Source organism: Microcebus murinus, chromosome 13, assembly GCF_040939455.1.
Source record: "Microcebus murinus isolate Inina chromosome 13, M.murinus_Inina_mat1.0, whole genome shotgun sequence".
Taxonomy (NCBI): domain Eukaryota; kingdom Metazoa; phylum Chordata; class Mammalia; order Primates; family Cheirogaleidae; genus Microcebus; species Microcebus murinus.
The window spans coordinates 62,485,192-62,504,956 of NC_134116.1; the positions used below are offsets into that span (position 1 = coordinate 62,485,192).

Here is a 19,765-nt window from a genome sequence, read left to right on the forward strand (position 1 = left end):
AAAGCCCAACATCAGTTTGCTGAAGATCATTCCTAGGGCGCTAATAACAACAGGGTAATCCTTACTTTCCAGTAGGTTTTCTAAGAGAGAAGGGTAGAATGCAACAGCATGTCAAACAATTGCACAATCACTAATGAGCCGAGGTGACATTGTGGCTGAATTAATTGGTGGTGGTTCAGAATTGCTGGTATGAGCCGTAGGTACGGCCAAAAGGCCACCTCAGGCCTGAGAAGGGGGTTTAGGAATCTCTGGGGGGTTTTTTGTTTTTTTTTGAGACAGAGTCTCACTCTGTTGCTCGGGCTAGAGTGCCGTGGTGTCAGCCTAGCTCACAGCAACCTCAAACTCCTGGGCCTCGGCCTCCTGAGTAGCAGGGACTACAGGCATGCGCCACCAGGCCTGGCTAGTTTTTTTCTATTTAGTTAGCCAATTAATTTCTTTTTATTTTTAGTAGAGATGGGGGTCTGGCCCTTGCTCAGGCTGGTTTTGAACTCCTGACCTTGAGAGATCCTTCCGCCTCGGCCTCCCAGAGTGCTAGGATTACAGGTGTGAGCCACCGCGCCCAGCCAGTTTAGGCATCTCTGTAAGGCACGAGAGCGTTTGGTGCTGGAGGAAGTCAAACACGGAAGTTGAGGGCCTGGCCCCAGACACCTGGCAGAGTCACTGGGTCCCAGTGATCCTGGAAGGAAGGTGGTGAGGCGATTAAGCCACATGTAGTCAGGCAGCGTCAAGGGACGAGCTGGCTTCAGTCAGCCTCCCAAGGCGGCCACGGTTGTGGAGTCCTTGAAAATAGAGTGTGTAACAGTGAAGCCTGAGAAAGTTCAGGCCCAAGCGCTGTCACAGTGAACTCTAAGGGGTGGTTCCTGGTCTTGTGGCACCCAAACTCGACTTCATTTGACATTGCTTGACATGAATGGACTGCTGGCCAGGGTTGATCTTTATTTTGCTATTTGGACAGTTTTATTGTGATTGTTTTTGTGGAAAAGACTGTTTACGGTGATGCTTTGTACCCACACTTTTTTTTTTTCCATCTCAATATCTCTGTCACTTCTGAGACAGTCTGGTGACAGTGTGCTGTAAGCACTTTATTACTTGTCTTCTAGACTTTTTTCCTTTTATCTCACAGCTTTGGCAGTGGGAGAGGGGAGTCCCTGGGTTGTGCATGGAAAGAAACAATAATAGTCCATATGTTGTCACACTTGATTATCTTGGATTGTTCGGTTTGCTTTTGATCTCTGTTTATTAATTGTTAACTTAAATTTGGGGGTACGTGTAACGCCTCAGTAAGTGGAAAAGTAAGGAAAATCTTACTATCTTTGCCTTTGGACTGTCAGAGCACTGTCAGAACACAAAAAGGAATGAATTATAGCTTCTTGGGCTACTTTTAAGAGTGTAATGTAGCAAAATGATAAAAGAGCCTCGTTTCCATCAGGGGCTCAGAGTCCTTGCTTTGTGGGTGTTGGCTTCCCCTGGTGCTCTGGTGTTTTCTTGCAGGGTGACGCAGAGGCTTAATGTAGGATATGCTGCCTTTCTCAATTACAAAAGCCAAATCAAATACTACCAGCTTGTTATATGTGCGTCGAGCTTCAGCATCCACAAAGCCCCATTATAATCTAATATCTCATGGAAGCTTTCAAGTGGAGCAAACTCCCCAGTGCTCCTGGGGAGTATTAATCCATATTAATGCGTATGTGGTATATGTGCATACATCTCGGTAGCATTTGCATGATGATTTATAATTTACAAAACGCTCTTACAAATGTATCCACTCAAGGAGAGGAAACTACTTAGTGCCCCTGCTCCCTTGGGTATAAATAAATATTAAATTGGGCTTAATGGCACCGGGATTGCTTCCTTTGTTAAATTAGATCCTTTACTTAAAGTTGGACACCAGTAGACTTGCAGCTTCACTGCAGGGACTGGGACCACTGATCCGTATCCGGAAGGATGGCATTCTTCTGCTAGCGCAAGCCACCCGATCAGCTCTCTCTTAGTTTTCTCTTGATGAGCTCATGATTTCTTGCAGCTGCGAGAATGGAACTTAACACGGTAGCTCTTTAGTAAGCTGGCATTGCTCTGGCTGGATTTCCTGCCCAGATTTCTTATCCTTCTTTTCCCCTTTTTCAAGCCACAGGTTAATGGCCATTCCCTTTCGACACCAGTGAGTGTGCGGTGAGTCTGCAGGCCTGGTGCAGGGATGTGCCCACCATGGGACCCCTTGCTCTCAGAATTCAATTATGTTTTGGGAACTCAATTTTCCTGAGGGGTAAGTTATGTCTTTTCTTTTCTATGTCATCATGGTTCAGCATTTCTTTTCTATATCATCATGGTTCTGTTGACATTGACAGCACCATCCGATGCTCTACATTCAGAGGCCAAGTCAATCTGTGTATCATTGAATTGGTGATAACAGTCTTTAAGCAATGAAGTGAGAACTGTTTCAAATATATACTTTTCAAAGTCTTACATCATCTGTTCTACTTTTGAAAAAACTGACCAATTTTAAGGAAATCTGATGCCCAATCTCAAAAAACACCTTAAATTATACTTGTCTCCCAATAGACACTTTTGCCTTCTCCCTTTTAGAAATAGAACTCTGTGAGTTTCAGTTAGGTGCCTGTCCTCCAGCTCCAAACTACGATTCTCAGACTCCCTTGCAGCTATATATGGCCACATGACTAAGTTTGGGCCAATGGGATGTAAGTGGACATAATGTGTATAACTTCCGGGTTTCCACTTAAAGGTGTTTGTCCTGGCTTCTCTCTTTCCTCTTCCCACCACCTGCACAAAGGCAAAGTCTGGAGCAACCTTGCAAGCCCTGTGCCGAGGGTGATGGAGCTGCCCCACCCCCTCTCATTTGTCACAGACCATACGCCTATGGGCAGTATTGTTTGGCAGAGCAGCATGGTCTATTCTTGAACTAAGATAGCAGGTGATTAAAATGTTAGCAATGTGCACCCATTATTGTTAGAGAATGCAGAAGATTTCAGTGAAAGCTATTTAAAGGTAGGGTTATAATGACAAGTGATTACAACTGGTCCCCTGCCTTCATTCTTGCCTTTCTCCAAATGGCTGTCAGAGAGAGGCTATTATGCTACTTAAAATCTTCTCCTGGCTCCCCAGGCACCTAAAATTCCAAACCTGAGATGAGGCTATATCATGAGATATATCAGGACTTCTTTGGGCTGAAAATAGTGTGATTCTTGACTACAAATAATTGAAATATTAAGGCTTCGGTTTCCTTCTCTCATAATAAGAAATCTGGAGGTAGGTGTTTCCAGGGTTAGTTTAGCAACTTGATTATGTCAAGACCCTGGTGTACCCTCGCTTCAGTTCTCTTGGATTTTTCCTCATGGTTATAAGATGGCTGCCACAGCTCCAGGCCTCACGTCTTCTCACCTATCCAAAGGCAGGAAGGGAAAAGGAGCTCTTTCTTTTCTTTTTATCAGGGAGGAAAATCTTTCCTGGAATTCCCTGGCAGACTTTCCTTAGGTCCCTTTGGCCAGACATGGGTCCCATGGCTGTGCCCTGGCTGCTAGCTGGCTGGGAAAGTGAGGGTGTACTGTGGAAGGGAAACCATGCCTGCCATCCACAGAGAGCAGACACAGCCATAGGACGGGCAGCCAAGTGCACGCCCCAAGGGCCTCAGGTACTTTCTGAGACAAATGTGACTGCAAGTTGAACATAAAAAATTCATCTCCTGTGACCATAAGGCCCGTTATAAACATTTCTTCTGAATTGTTATTATTATGATTTATTGGCCAGGGCACAACTGCCCAAAACAATGGATAGTATAAATTTTGATAAATAATGAAAAAAAAGCCAATTTGATTTTGTTGGAAATGTCTTTCTTAATGGCATTAAAACATGTCCATTGAAAGGACATTATTTATTGCTGCAATGGCATAGAATTAGCTTCCATTGCATTCTGATTTTCATGTTTGTGGATTTCAGTGCTGGGCACCCTTGCTCACTAAAATAAGTTGATAGGAGTGGAAGGCGTTTTATAATAGCAAGGTCGGTCAGTTCTCTGGACCTCTTCTGAATTGTGGGCTAAAATGCACATGGTGATCTATAAAAAAAAAATTAGGCCGGGCGCGGTGGCTCACGCCTGTAATCCTAGCTCTCTGGGAGGCTGAGGCGGGCGGATTGCTCAAGGTCAGGAGTTCAAAACCAGCCTGAGCAAGAGCGAGACCCCGTCTCTACTATAAATAGAAAGAAATTAATTGGCCAACTGATATATATATATATATATATATATATATATATATATATAAAAAAATTAGCCGGGCATGGTGGCACATGCCTGTAGTCCCAGCTACTCGGGAGGCTGAGGCAGAAGGATCGCTGGAGCCCAGGAGTTTGAGGTTGCTGTGAGCTAGGCTGACGCCATGGCACTCACTCTAGCCTGGACAACAAAGCGAGACTCTGTCTCAAAAAAAATAAATAAATAAATAAAAAATTAAATATAAGGTTTGGGATGGGTGGGAGCCAGGCCTTTCTCTTGTAATGTGGGAGAAAGCAATCAGAAAAGGGGAGATGGGAGAGGGGACCCTCCTAACGCCTCCACCAAAGGGTGCTCAGCAGACCAGTGGAAGGAAGACGGCAGAGGAGAGCTGAGAGCTGGACACGGATTCCCTCAAAACCGTCCATGTCCAGCATTTTCCCCTTAAAAAGTCTTTGGGGACCCCCAGCAGTATATGGACCCAAGTCTAAAGAACACTGGTTATGAGGATCAAATGAGGCAAGATACAGGAAAGCCTTTTGTGTGTTCTAAAGAGTGTTACAAGTGTCATTGGTAATAATATATTCCCTATGGCATCTTTTCTGTTTTTTCAAAGTCATAGCTACAGCCCACAGAGCAACAAAAGACCCTAAGTACTTTGTGTTCTCTTGGGCAAGCCAGCTCCCCTGTGGCCTTGTCATTCCCACCTCCCAGAATGTCCAAGGCTGCTGGAAGAAGGGGGTGAGAGGCCACCCTTCGGGGGGAGTGTTGGGCCGGGATGGGGGCAGAGGATGGAGGCAGAGGCAGGTTCATGGAAGAGAGTGTTGTCCTGTCCCCTTGTCTCTTGGCTGGATATCTGCTCCTCCATGGCATTTGCTGCTCAGGTCTGGTCTATATGAACAGAGGGCTCCTACTGCCCACACAAGGTCCCCATTCTAGGGTGTATAGAAAATGTGCCTGCCCAGGCCCAGGGGGGCAGACAAAACCGGGCACTGAAGCTTGCCAGGCTGCAGAGTGAGACATAGAGGCTCTCCTGGTGGTGCAGAGTCACCATCTAGGGGCAGCCAGGCCACAGGGTCGCTATCAGTGGCTGGAGGAGCTGCCCGCGGTTGTGGTCCCGGCAAGCAGGGCTTGGGACTGCAGGTTAGACTGGTGATAATCACCAATAACAGGAGGAGAGTGACCTCTGTCCCACTCCCGTGTACTTGCTCAAATCGAAGGTGTCTTTGGCTTTCTTATTCTCCACCCTGCCCTAACACCGGAAGAGCAGGCCAGAGGAGGGGACGGGAAAGGGAGCCACTTCCCTCCATGGCCTCCGCATGGTGCTCTTCTGGTGTGATCAGCTTGCAGGAGCTGCCTGTGCCTGTCCCCTCCCAACTCTGGGTTGCTTGGCGTCCCCTTGACAGCTGGAAACTCACCCACGGGGGGAAGAGTTAACCACAAGAATAATCAAGACCTACACACTGGTGCTTCCCCTCCACCCCCCAGGCTGAGACGGGTGTTTGGAGTTCACCGTCCACCAGCACACCACGGACCCCAAGTGCCCGGCCCGAGCCTAGCACGCGGTCAGGGAGACTGTGAGTCAGACAGGACTGAGACTTAAAACCACCGGACGAGCCGAATGCTCGGTAACTAACACGAGACTATCTTAATAACAGAAAATGGTCAAAAAGCTATTAAATGGCACTGAAATGTCCTTAAGGGAGCCTGCTACTCAGCAGAAAAGTTGAATTTGGCAAAACATATTGGTATATTAAAAAGAGAATCTGTTTCATGTCTATATTTCATAAATTGAGCCTCCTCAATCAAATTGCATAGCCCAACAGCACTGAATATGTCGAAAAGGGCCCATTTTAATAAGAGCTGCAGCTGCTGAACACACTGAAGTATTGGGGGGTTTTGAAGAATTGCTCCCCAACATGATGCAGTTGGCCTTGAACCTTTCCTCCCCTTGGATTTGAGCCACTGGGGGCCCTGGACCACTGAGCAGCGCAGATGGGTTGGAGGCCTGGGCTTGTCTCCTGACTCCCTGGCTCCGGGGGTGTGGGGGTGGCAGGAGGCCGGGAGGGCAGGATCCACACCTGGTGTGGACAGCCTCACTCCTCCTGAGGTACAGGGGGACAGGAGGGCTCCCACCTAGGCCGAGATGGATCTGGCTCCAGAAACAGATTCTACAGAAGTGTCAGGATCACCCTCCCTCTGGTACTTAGGCCCTTTTTAGGGATGAGCAGCTGTGCAGAGAATTAGTTCTTTTGCAGAACAAAATCCTTCAAGGAGACTAATTGTTTTTATAATAGGACTTTCACAGGAAGGGAAAAAAAAAAACCCTCTCTCATGAAAGCAAATGGATTCTCTGCTCAGAATGCACATCTTCTGCCCAGCAGGTACTAAAATGCAGATGGTGTTTTTACATTCCCAACTGGGGATTTAATGAGGAAGGAAGGGGCCTAGCTCTCAAACACTGGCGATGCATTTTCTCTTTTCTTTGAGATTCACTTGGGGGGTGGAGGGCATATATTTTAAATAAAAGGTAAAGGATTCAAGACGCAGATGGAATTTAAATCAAGAATTAAAAAAAAAACACACACACAAAAAAAACGGTGGGGGGACCTCCACTGTTGTTCCTAAGCTGGCAACATTTTAAGAACCAAGCCTGTTGCCCGCAAGGTGCTAATTCCAAATGATTTCAGGAACATTGAGAAGGTTTCCGTACCAGTGAGGACTAAACGTGGCTGCAAACAGAAACCAGACCACAGCAGCGTAACCAAAAAGGGACCTGCTTTTCACTTGTAACCAAAAGTCCGGTGTGGGCAGTTCAGAGATGGTGCAGCCACCCAAGGTAGCCACTGTGGACCCAGGTCTCCTCTGGCATCCAGATCCCACTTCCTTAGCAAGGAGCAACCCTGCCCAGGGTGGCAGGATGGCTTCTCCTCTGGGAATCGCCACCCCCCCCCCCAAATGCAGGCAGGAAGCAGGACAACAGGCAAGGTGCACAAACAATGGGCCACCACCCAGTAATCACACTCCTTGGTGTTCACCCAAATGAGTTGAAAACTTATGTCCACACACAAACGTGCACACAGATGTTTACAGCAGCTTCGTTCATAGCTGCCAAATCTTGGAAGCAACTGAGATGCCCGCCAGTAGGTAAATGGATAAATAAATCTCGGTACCTCCAGACTACGGAATATTATTCTGCGCTAAAAAGAAATGGGATGTTAAGCCATGAAAAGGTGAAGGAAATGTAAATATTACTAAGTGAGAAAAAAAGCCAATCTGAAAAGGCTATGATTCCAACTATGTGATATTTTGGAAAAGGCAAACAGTGGAGACAGCAGCGAGATCAGTAGTTACCAGGGGTTGTGGGAGCGAGGGATGGGCAGGAGGAGCTCAGAGCGTGCTGAGGGCAGTGAGCTGTTCTGTACGATTCCACAGTGGTGGACACATGTCGTTACATGTCAGTCAAAGCCCACAGAAGGTCCGACACTAAGACGGAACCCTAATGCAAACTGTGGACTGTGGCTGATGATGATGTGTCAGCGCAGGCTCATTAATTGTGACAGGTGTACCATTCTGGGAGATGCTGATAGCCGGGAGTCTGTCATGTGTGGGGAGGGGTACATGGGGAGCTCTGTACCTTCTGCTCAATTTTGCTGTGAACCTAAGACTGCTCTAAAAAGTTTATTTTATTTTATTTTATTTATTTATTTTGAGACAGAGTCTTGCTCTGTTGTCCAGGCTAGAGTGCCGTGGCGTCAGCCTAGCTCACAGCAACCTCTCCTGCCTCAGCCTCCAGGGTAGCTGGGACTATAGGCGTGTGCCACCATGCCTGGCTAATATATATATATATATATATATATATATATATATATATATATATATTTAGTTGTCCAGCTAATTTCTGTCTATTTTTTTAGTAGAGGCAGGGTCTCACTCTTGCTCAGGCTGGTCTTGAACTCCTGAGCTCAAACGATCCGCCTGCCTTGGCCCCCCAGAGTGCTAGGATTATAGACATGACCCACCACACCCCGCCTAAAAACTAAATATTTTTTAAAAAAGTGAGTGGCCGGATGAGTCTGCCCCTTTTAGTCAACTGGCAGTGGCTCGTTGACCGCCTGCCTGCAGTCAACAAAAGACTAGCTTCCCCAGAATCCCCCCGAGTTGACTTTTGCTTATATCCCAACAGCCAAAACTGGGTCACATGACCACCTGGGCTCCAAGGGAGTGACTTATTTTTAAATAGTACACTCCTGTCCCCCTCCCACCAAACTTCCCAGTATCTCTGGGAAGGAGCATATAAGCATCATTGGTCACTTAGACCTCAGGATGAGTAAACTTGCCACATATTTTCAGAGCTCAGTTTTCCTCCGGGTCCAATTGCCCAGAAGTCCCCCCACCTGGAATCCGGGACCCATGAGCCTCTCTCTGTGGCTGCAGGAGATGATGCTTCCTGGTCAGGAGATGCAAAGCCAAATCCAGTGTCACTGTGCCCTAGGCGGGCACAACAGGCCAGCTCACACAGTGCCCCTGTGGGGGACATTTGTTATGAATGTGGCTATCTAGATCCCTCAGTAACCCCTTCCCACAATATTTATCCTGTTTCCCCAAGGGGGAAGGCAGAACTCGTTTCCTCAGTCTTCCCTGGAAGCCAGGTCACAGGCACGTGACAAAGGCACCAACAAAGAGATGTGGCTACATCAGAGCAATGGGAGATGGTACCTTGTGGACTCCACTTTCTTTTCAGGGCTGCAAGGTTGTCTCCGAAAAGCAGCAGCTGAGGGCTGGAGTCTGGGCATGGCTGCTGGCTGCACAGCCCCAAGCAGACCCTTCGGCCCTTCCAGAGAGTCCATGATCTGAATACTTTCTTTTGCAAATACTTGCTGCTTAAACAGCCACAGTGGGTCCTGTTGTTTGTAATTCATACCTACCTACCTGGCACAATCTTACAAGCTTACCTCCTTAGGCCACTGTCCAAAATGCAGACCCCTTTGGACATCTGTCCTCTTCCACGCTCTCATGGTCACAATGCTCTGCGCATTCTCTCCTTGTCCCATTGTTATGGGACTGAACTTGGGTTTGCTTGCGCAGCACGCAGAAAAAGTCAAACAGCGACACTGGAATTTGCAGCAAAAGAAAGTGAGACATTTATTGCATGGCGCCAAGCAAGGAGCATGGGCCACTAACGCTTAACACTTGAACTCCCCAATGACTTACAAGCAAGAGTTTTTAAAGGCAACGGTACATTTCAGGAAAGCACAAGTTGTAGGCAAAATCATAAATCAACACATGGAGGTTATACATTGGTTTGGCCCAAAGAGGCAGGCTGTCTGGAAGGGAGGCTTACAGGTCACAGGTGGATCCAGAGATTTTTTGATTTGCAACTGGTTCAGGAAGCAAGGCTTTCACTAAAAACTTGGGGTCAGCAGAGAGGAAGGTTAAGGTTTGGCCTGTGGGCAGGACTCTCTCCAGGCCCCTCAGGAAGAGATGTAGACCGAGGACCGATGGTCAGAGTTCAGTTCTCAGTTCCCCCTTCTCTGAGGTCTACGTGACAGCAGTCATGGCGTTTTCCATCTAGTGGGGGGGGTCTGGGTTTCTGAAAAACAACTCAATAGCATATGGTAAGATGGTACATTTTAGTTTCTATAGGGAACCAAAACGCCTTGTGACTCCAACTTGCTTGGGGGGCTGCTGTTTAAGTTACTATCATTTTGCTTACTTATCAAGGCTAGTAGTGTGCGTGGAATTTCCCTCAAAGCTACTGAAGTTTTTTCCTTATTTCTGTGCTTGGGGTGCGGGCTGGCAGGCCCTGAGAGGCGTCCCTCACCATGGCCTTTCCTCCCTGCCCCACCTCTGCCCCAATCTCTAGGGAAACTCCACTCTTTGGTCAGGACGTTCCTGCACCTTCAGCCCTCTACCATCTGGCCAGAGTGGAATCCTTACCCCGCCCCGCCCCATGTGGGATGTGATCATTCTTCCCCGCCCTGAGCACCCGGAGGCCAGGCTGGGGAGGGTTGTGACCTCCACCCACGTCTCCTCTGCCTTGTGGATGGCTTCTGTGTCTTTCAGGGTCAAAGCATCTGGTCCTGTCTTTTTATCATCACATCTTGATGTCCCGATTCATGGAGATGGCCTCTGATCTGAACTCCAGGCCCGTCTATTCCCTGACTGCTTATTTGACCCTTACATGGGCTGCCCTGGGCAGCTGACCACTTTTTTTTTTTTTTTTTGAGACAGAGTCTCACTTTTGTTGCCCAGGCTAGAGTGAGTGCCGTGGTGTCAGCCTAGCTCACAGCAACCTCAAACTGCTGGGCTCAAGCGATCCTCCTGCCTCAGCCTCCCGAGTAGCTGGGACTACAGGCATGCACCACCATGCCCGGCTAATTTTTTGTATATATACTTTTAGTTGGTCAATTAATTTCTTTCTATTTTTAGTAGAGACGGGGTCTCGCTCAGGCTGGTTTCGAACTCCCGACCTTGAGCAATCCGCCCGCCTCGGCTTCCCAGAGTGCTAGGATTACAGGCGTGAGCCACCACGCCCGGCGACCACTTTCTTTTTATCCTCAGATTCCACACCTCCAAGGACCAGCTCTTGGACCATGTTTCCTCATGGTTGAGATTCTTGACTCTAGTGCCATGTTCTGTGCATAGTAGGTCCTCAGGAAATGCTTGATGATAGTGGACTTAAATCTTTCTGTGTACCTTGTTTTTGCCCCACAGATTCCATGAGTCTCAAGAAAAACACTCCAAACTACATCTCCCAGAATCCCTTGCAACAAGGTGCAGCCATGTGACTTAATGGGAAGCATTTGCCCAGGACCTGAATGGAAAGTGAGCAACCTCAGCAGTGCGGGGTACACTGTGTGGTTATAGAGACTTCTGGCTTTTCCAGGGCAGTTTTAGTGGAGAATCTGATACCCAGTCCCAGGCATGACCAGGACCAGCCGTGGGTCAGAGCGGCAGTGGCATTTCTGCTAGAAACATCCCAAAGAGCAGTTTGGTTTCCCTCCTGGCTACCTGATTCCTGGTGGTGTGGCCTTTAGGCCTGGGTCTCTGCCCCTTCAGAGACTCCGGGATCCGTCCGGCATCCTTTCACAAATTTCTTTCTACATACAATTAGGAGACTAGGTTCTGTTGTTTACAGCAAAGAACGACTTCAAGCCAAATGGTGGGCAGACAGGACCGCATGGTGACTTAGAGCAAGGTCTTCGCAATCTGACAGATCTGGGCTTGAAACTTGACACAGCTAGTAATTAGCTGTATGCCATTGGACAGCGTATTCAATCTCACCAAGTCTCCCTTCTGTCGTGGATAAAATAAATATCCTAAAACCGATCATACTGGGTTATTCTGAGGATTAAAAAGAGAATGTTAGTAAAGCATTTAGCACAATGTCTGGCATATAGTTGACACTCAGTGAATGAAAGGGTAGCTATTCCAGTGAGGTGTGCGTACATTCCCTCCTTTAACCTATTAGATTATTTTAGAATTTTTCTGCCATAAACATACAAGATGAAGGGTTGGACATGGCTGGAGATAAAAACTCCTCCTTCTGTCTCCTGTAGAGATGGCTTTCTAACTCTTCCGTTCCATAGGACATTTGGAATCCTCTGTAATCCAGAAATGGGGTTAAACGCTGTCTCTCCCGAATGTGGGATGGCCTTTCAACACTGGACATTGGCTTTGACACTGGCTCTAATTAGGCTAATGCTATAGTAGCCCTGAAGATAGTAATTGGAATGGATCAGGGACACAGAATACAAACATTAGTGTCAGGCATGACTTCACCAAGGCTTTTGCAAATACATTATTTTATTCCGTTTAATATAAAAACAGCTTCCATTAACTCGTATGTCTGTGTTCCTTCATCACACATTTTCCCTCAGCGTTTAAATCTTCCCCCCGGCCTCCCTCACCATTTGGTGCAAATATCCTCTTGGGCTATTTCTGGTTCAGCCGTTGAGAACATGCTGGTTTCTGGTGCCCTGCTAGAGATCTGTGGCAGGGCAGCGCGTTGCCAAGTGCACGGGAGACATTTGCAATTCAGCAGGACTGTCTTAACTACGGTGCCATCTTTACACTGTCTAGAGGCGACGCGATGCAGGACGGAATCTCAGACAGGGTAATTAAACGAGCAGACGAAAATCCAGACAGGATTTTCGCGTTGCTTTGAAGACGCGATGTTGGGGATACAAAATCAAATACATCCCCAAACCGATTGTACTTAGCTGAGGAAAAGCTGGACAAACTGATGACTTGAGGGAGCTCTGCGACGAGCGCTGACCTGCACAAACGGCCTTCATCGAAGGCTGAACTCCACGTGTGGGGCCAGGGGCTCCTTTGTCTACGTGTTCCACTTTGTCTGCTGTGTGCGTTCTCGCCACAGCTGGACTCAGCTTCTTCCTTTCCTCCCGCCACTCCTCTCCCCACCCCCCCAACTCCAGATGAACGCCGTAACTTGCCAAATCCAGCAAGTTCATACTCATTTTGTTTTGAGAATGTTTGACATCCAGCGACCTAGTTAGAAATGTCACAGATCTGACTTTGATAAACTGTCTGATCTTGGCTGCATTGCGATTCCTTTCTGTGTCCAATTATCCTTATTTGTGACAAGAGTTTTAAAATACCCGTCCCCATGGCCCACATGGGGTAGTGTGGAGATATATATCCTTTCCCCTTTAAACCAAAGCAGGTTTTTTTTTTCCTCCACACAATGTAAAATAACCTAAAACACCAGAGCCAGCAAGGGAGACCAGGTCAAACCCTAAGCCACATGGCTGGCAGGACATAGCAGAGGAACCTGGCTTTAGGTAGAAATATCTGGAGGATGTGACGGACCCCCAGAAATATAATAATATTACTGTATGCATTTTTTAATATAGATTACTTGCATGTCATTGCTATACTGTGCGTTTTTGAGGCAATTGTGAAATTGGCCTGTGACTGTTGGTGTGCTTTGTTGTAAATTCAAAATCAAGCTTGTCCAACTTTATTTTCTTTAACCTATTGTTTTCAGAGCATCTATGTTGAATTAAAGTCTGTTACACCACTGCAAAAAAGACAATAAACCAAAGCAGGTACAAAGTGCTGTAAAGGTGCTGAAGGCACAGTGTTGAGGGAAGCCCTCCGAGAGATGCCCGGAACCCCGCCCAGCCTCACCCCTGCTCTCTGGGGACCACAGCGGTGAGGAGGGGCAGACAGGGGTGAGTTTCTTTGATTCCCATGTGGGAACTTCCTATTTCTTCCATCCTCCTTGCTGCCCTCTTTACCTCTCTACTTGTTTCTCTCTCCTCTTTCTTTCTGCTCAATCATCAAACTGGGGGTAGAATTCAGCTCCGGACTGCGAGTGAAGGCAGGAGAAAGAGAGGCTCAGTCCCATTTTTTCTTTCTCTCACCCCGAACTAGGAAGGTGAGGGGGCCCCCAAATCCCCTTGCCCAGGCTCCCCCCCACCCCTGATTGCAGAGGGAAGAAGTGAAGCTGGTATCCCTGTTGAATCACCAGTGTGACAAGGACACTTGTAGCCCTGAGGGACTATGTGGCCCTGAGTGCGATAACTGACCATGGGCAGGCCTGGAATTTTGTAACTTTGACTTTCATACTGGCAGATCTTCACACACGGGTCCTCCTGCCTGCCCTTCAAAGGCAGAGTTCAGACCCCCAAAGCAGTCACGCTCCTGCCTCCACCTGCGACAAGCAGGACTTTCCCATTTACAGGAAGACAATTTATAGTTTGCCAATGACCATAACCCAGTCAACAGGGAGAGTTTTATTAGAATCTGCTTAAGACTTTGGAAACCTGAGTTGTGTCCCAAACAACTCTGTGCTACCCCTACCGGATGTTTTCCACCAGACTCAAGTGCCGTCTCTGAGAAGAACAGGACTGTGACTTGTGCTTACAATGGAATATGTGAATACATAACTAAAATGCATTTTATTATCAAAATAATAAATTATAATAAAATAGGTTATACTGGATGTGCTGGTTTTATTATTCTCATTTTGGGGGAGCTTAAGAATTGTTCCTGCTTGGAAGGGCCTTCTCACATCTTATTCTTAAAATTTTACCTCCCTTCAAAGCCCGGCTCAGCTGTCACTTGCCCTGGCAGGAAGGAGTCCCCAGTCCTATAAGAATACAGTGCTCACGTTCCTTGTCACGCGCCTCACTCTCTCTTCTAGACACCTGTGCGTTGTTTTACTTCACCTGCTGTACGGTGAACTCCATGGGGGAAAGTTCACGTTATATACAGCGTCTCATGTTCTGATGCAACTTAACAACACTCAGTGTGTTTACTTAAAAGAAAGAATGAATGAACACATGATGACAGTCTATTGTTGGGTGGTTGTGTGATCTCAGGCAATTTCTTATCCTCTCTCTGCCTGTTTCCTTGCGTCTAAAGTGGTGATAACTACAACCTCCTACATTTAGGGTAGAATGAGATCATATAGTGATCTCACATAAAGTGCCTAGCAAAAGGCCTGCCACACCAAGTTCTCAATAAATGCTGGCTGTTTATTTAATCATTATTAACATGGAGAGTCTTTTTCAGTAGGTCCATTGAGGTAGGGTGGTTTCTCTGCTGACTGAGGGCACAGCGGTGAATGAAGGATAGATACGAGGAACAGTAGCCCATAAAAGCAAAGTAAGAGCAATAAAGCTGGAGTAATTTCAACCGGCAAAGTGATGCTGCAAGTTCCATACACAGTAACGGGCAGTTTCCAGAAAGGCCCCGTGTACTCTCCAGCATGCATTCAGCACATAAAAGCACAGCTCAACCTCACCGTAAATTTGATCTACAGCCAAGATCATTTTGTCCACTACCAAGTGAACGCACGTGGTGCTGGTCTCCCTGTGACGCTGAGTGGCTTTGGAGGGTATCTTGGATACTCTGCTCTTTTACAAGGACTTTCCGAGGAATGTTAAATTGATGCCTATTTCTCTCTGCATTCATTTTCCCACGGCGAGCAGAGGCCTTTGCGATCACTCTGCGACCCTCGGGCCAACAGCCAATGCGGGTTTGCTCGATATCCATTGATGAAGGCAGGAGGCAGAATCTCACTGGAGATTCTTTTTTTTTTTTTTCAAAATAAGAGCTGGGTCCAGGATTTCTCCCCTCATGTTCACCAACATTTCTGGTATCACCAAAGCTACTCCGTGTCTCTCTCCTCCGGCATCCTGAACTCCCACGAATTCTCCCAGACCGAGCACAGGCATTCGCCTCCTGGGCAAGCCTTCCCTAGGTCCCCCAGGTAGGGTTTGCTGTCCACCCTGGGGCGAGGCGGGATGCTTCCTACCTGTACTACTGCGGTCACTTAGTGCAGGGCACGTGCACGCGTAAAGGTTTGTTTCTACTGGAAGAGTACGAACCACTAAAAGGTATGGCTCTGCTTTTATGCTTCCATGTTGTAACAGCAGGATCTGGGGCGGTGGGATGGGGACAGTTGTGGGGCCTTCTGTGAGCCTGCTTGAGGCACATGCCTGTCCCACACAGACCAGGGTTCCACTCTTGTCGCCCCAGTGGCTGCCACCACGGACCAGCCAGCCCCTCCCTTGATCTGGAGCTGCACAAGCCAGTATTACGGTGTGATCCCCGGGGAAGGCATGGGAGCCCCAGTGAAGGCTGGGATGGAATTCCCTAGGGGCACAGCAGGTGGATGCTTTGGGAGGTAACATTTGATCCCTAGAAACAAAGGAATCTGATATACCATGTACTCTGGAGTTGTCCAAAAAATTATACAAATACCTGATCAACAGTCCTCATTCACGTAGGCATCCATTCATTCATCCCTTCCACAAATACCTCCTGAGCACCCGCTAGATGCCCGGCCCTGAAAGACAACGGTGTGTACATTAGACGCAGCCTCTGTTGTCGTGGAGAGGGTCATAGTCAGGGTGTCAGATCAAAAATAATGCAATATACAGATAGACGAGGGCTGTCTGGAAAGTATCCAGCATTGTTAATATGGTACGAGAACGGTACCTGGCTGGATACTTTGCAGACAGTAAAGGTACTCATAGGTACTTACAAATTACGGTTAGTATCATACAGAACATGAGGGTGCAGGCTGCGATGGAGAATGAGAGGAACGGAGGGAAGGGAACGCACGTGGGAGGGTGGAGACATGGATATGTAGCCAGGCAGACAGACAGATGGTCAATGTAGGGCTTTTAGGGGAGATGGCATTGTAGCTGAGTGGAAGGAATAAAAAGGGGCTATGGAAGCAGAGAGCGGGGCGAGGAGCACCCTGGCGGAGGGCACTGCACCCATAAAGGTCCTGCAGAGAGGCTGATGAACCGCGAGGGCTTCGGTGGGGCTGGAAGACAAAGGACAGGCGGGGCAGAGGCGAGGCTGGGTGGAGACGGCGGGGCGGGGCACGCAGGCCTCTGCAGCCTCGGGACAGAAAATTGGATTTTTAGTCCAAGGCCAATGGGAAGCCGTTGAAGGACTTTAAACAGGATCATGGTGTGGTCCAAGTCACAGATTCTGTCGCTTTCTCTTGTTCCTTTGTTTTTTATTTTTATTTTTCCCTACTGGGCTGTGACTGCAGCGGGAGTGCCTGCCCCATCTGCCTTGTGTAGGGAGGCTCTTTACGGTATGCTTTCGGGTGGTCTCATGGTGCCCCTTCTCGCAGGACAGATCTGGGCCTGCTGATCCCCTCTAAGGCGGGACCGACCTGGGAGGAAGGTGGCCTCAAAGACGTGGATGTGCTGAAAAGAAAGGCCAGAGCTTGAGCACAGAGAGGCAGTGGCACACCTTGGACCTGGCCGGCCTCTGCCCTCTTCCATCACTCTTTGGCCTCCACATGCGGGGCACTGTCCCACCCTTTCAGCTGATTTGCCATTCGGTTTTGTTTTTTTTTTTTTTTTTTGAGACAGAGTCTCACCTTGTTGCCCAGGCTAGAGTGAGTGCCGTGGCATCAGCCTAGCTCACAGCAACCTCAAACTTCTGGGCTCAAGCGATCCTTCTGTCTCAGCCTCCCAAGTAGCTGGGACTACAGGCATGCGCCACCATGCCCAGCTTTTTTCTATATATATTAGTTGGCCAATTAATTTCTTTCTATTTTATGGTAGAGACGGGGTCTCACTCTTGCTCAGGCTGGTTTTGAACTCCTGAGCTCAAACAATCCACCTGCCTCGGCCTCCCAGAGTGCTAGGATTACAGGCGTGAGCCACCTCGCCCAGCCTGCCATTCGGTTTTAAAAACTGCTAAATAATTGCACAGCCAGTGGAGTGGTTGTCACACTGAGATTCTGGGTGCACTGTCCCATTTCCATTTGGAGTTGTCCAAAAAATTATACAAATACCTGATCAACAGTCCTCATTCACGTAGGAGGACCCCACTTGCTGTTTTATGTTTTACATGTGGCTTTACAGGTACAGAAGGCTGACACCGAGGGAAAATTCGAAAAGTGACAATGCCTCCAGTCTGAGGCAGAGAAACATGTCAAATACCTGAACTCCCAGCCTTGTCCTGAAATACTATAATTCTAATACTATAGAATACTATAATTTGAATACTATAATTCGAACCTTCAAACACTGAAGCGCAAACGGGTGCAGTCAAGCCATCCTAATGCTCCTTCTCAAACATGTAGCTCCAAGCCTGTTGGGTTTGGAATCCATTCAGTTTGTGTTTTTGCCAAGAGTTTTGTGGGTGAAAAGTTTAAAAATAGCTGTGTACACGTAGGATGTCTGTAGGGGAGTGTGGGTAAATCCTAAATGGGAAAAAGGTTCTGTAAACAAGTGTCCTCAGTGTTTAACCCCAGATGCCAGCAAAGACAAGAAATATCCCAGGGATCCAGGTAACAGCCTTGGCTTACTCTTGGTCCAAACCAGGGAGCAACTGGATCTACGAGTGGGTATGGATAGAATGACTCAGATATACATCATAGGGGGATTGAAGGCCCAGAAAAAAAAATTAAAGTTTAAAAAGTGGTGAGGAAGGAACAGGAGAGAAAATTCCATATGGACAGGCTAAAAAGGGCAGGACTGTATTCCAGAAGGATGAAGGCAGTAGGATTGGAACCTAGATACAAGGTAAACGGCCGAGGTGAAGGTAAACGCGGGCATCTCAGTAATGGCCTCATGACTTCTCCTCCCTGTGTGTGATTTCTCCCCTGAGACCCTTCAGGATGTTTGGGCTGGATGTCGTGAAACAAGCAGGCTGACCGGGACAGGGGCCTTGGCATGGGAAGGCAAAAATGAAAAGCACACCTGCCAGGCGGCCCACCAGGCCACACTCAGGCAGCCATACGTTCATATCTTACTGATTGAAGTACTATTTTGGGTTAAGGACTAGTTTATAATTTTCCTGGGTAGATAAGCCTTATACCTAAATAATTACAAGTAACCTGTAATTCATCCTGAGTCAGGGACAACCAAGTACTAGTGCATTACGGTGGCAGAGTGGGTTCTCTGCAGGGTGGGCTTCCTGGAGGTGGCAGTGTTTGCACTGGACTTTGGCGGACAGTAGGAGTTGTGGGCAGAGAGGGTGAGTTGGAGAAATAGCCTGAGCTTTGGGCTGCAGGTGGGAAAGCAGAAGGTATGTTTAGTGGAGAGTTGAGAGCTTATTTGGCTGGGGCATAGAATAGTATGTGCTAAGATGGAAAAGGTGACAGGGCCAGGTGGTGAAGGGGCATTGGGACGGGGCATTTTTACTTGGTTGGCAAGAGGGAGCCATGAGAGGGTGCTGGCTGGAGGGTGTGCAAAGCACTTAAAAAAGAATAATTAGGCCGGGCGTGGTGGCTCACGTCTGTAATCCTAGCACTCTGGGAGGCCGAGGCAGAGGATCGCTCAAGGTCAGGAGTCAGAAACCAGCCTGACTGAGCAAGAGTGAGACTCCATCTCTACTAAAAAATAGAAAGAAATTAATTGGCCAACTAAAAATACATAGAAAAAAATTAGCCGGGCATGGTGGTGCATGCCTGTAGTCCCAGCTACTCAGGAGGCTGAGGCAGAAGGATCGCTTGAGCCCAGGAGTGTGAGATTGCTGTGAGCTAGGCTGATGCCACAGCACTGTAGCCTGGGCAACAGAGTGAGACTGTCTCAAAATAATAATAATAATAATAATAATAATAATGATGATGATAATCGGCAGTTGTGTGTAGATGGACAGGAGTGGGCTGATGCTGGGGCCATGAAGAGCAGTTGGGAGTCTATGGCCACAGCCCAAGAGAGTGATGACTTGGCTCATAATGACAGAGGGCATCACTTTCGGGCAACAAAATCAGGGGTGCAAAAAATACATCTGCATTTCCTTTAAATCAAACTAATTCTGACTCAAAGCCATCGTCCTGTGTGTCATCAGGAACTTTCCCTGTAGTCATAATTGGGGACCTCTTCCCCTAAATCAGGACACACCCCAGTCTAGGAGGATCGCATGATAGGTGAGGATGAGGATGGGGCCGCTGGTCTCTCGGGCTGTCCTGCTGACGTCCTCATGGTGCCGGCCTGCAGCGCTCCATGAAGGCAGTTTCTGCACCATGAAGACAGATACTCTTTGAGGTGAAGTGAGTATTTGAATGTCACTTTATAGGGGAGGAAACTG

General features: G+C 47.8%; 1 protein-coding gene across 3 annotated transcripts in view; it reads right to left on the minus strand.

Annotated features, from left to right (window-relative positions):
• Positions 1-8,351: 8,351 nt before the first annotated feature.
• Positions 8,352-19,765, minus strand: part of FAM124A (family with sequence similarity 124 member A) — a 66,867-nt gene continuing 55,453 nt past the window's right edge. The window contains exons 4-5 of one of the 3 annotated variants that reach the window (XM_076009441.1): positions 15,962-16,046; positions 8,352-9,826 (exon numbers count right to left, since the gene is read on the minus strand). In XM_076009441.1, coding sequence (XP_075865556.1) covers positions 15,996-16,046 — 51 coding nt within the window. In that variant the 3' untranslated portion in view covers positions 8,352-9,826; positions 15,962-15,995. The other 2 variants (XM_076009440.1, XM_020290382.2) reach the window with 2 other exon arrangements.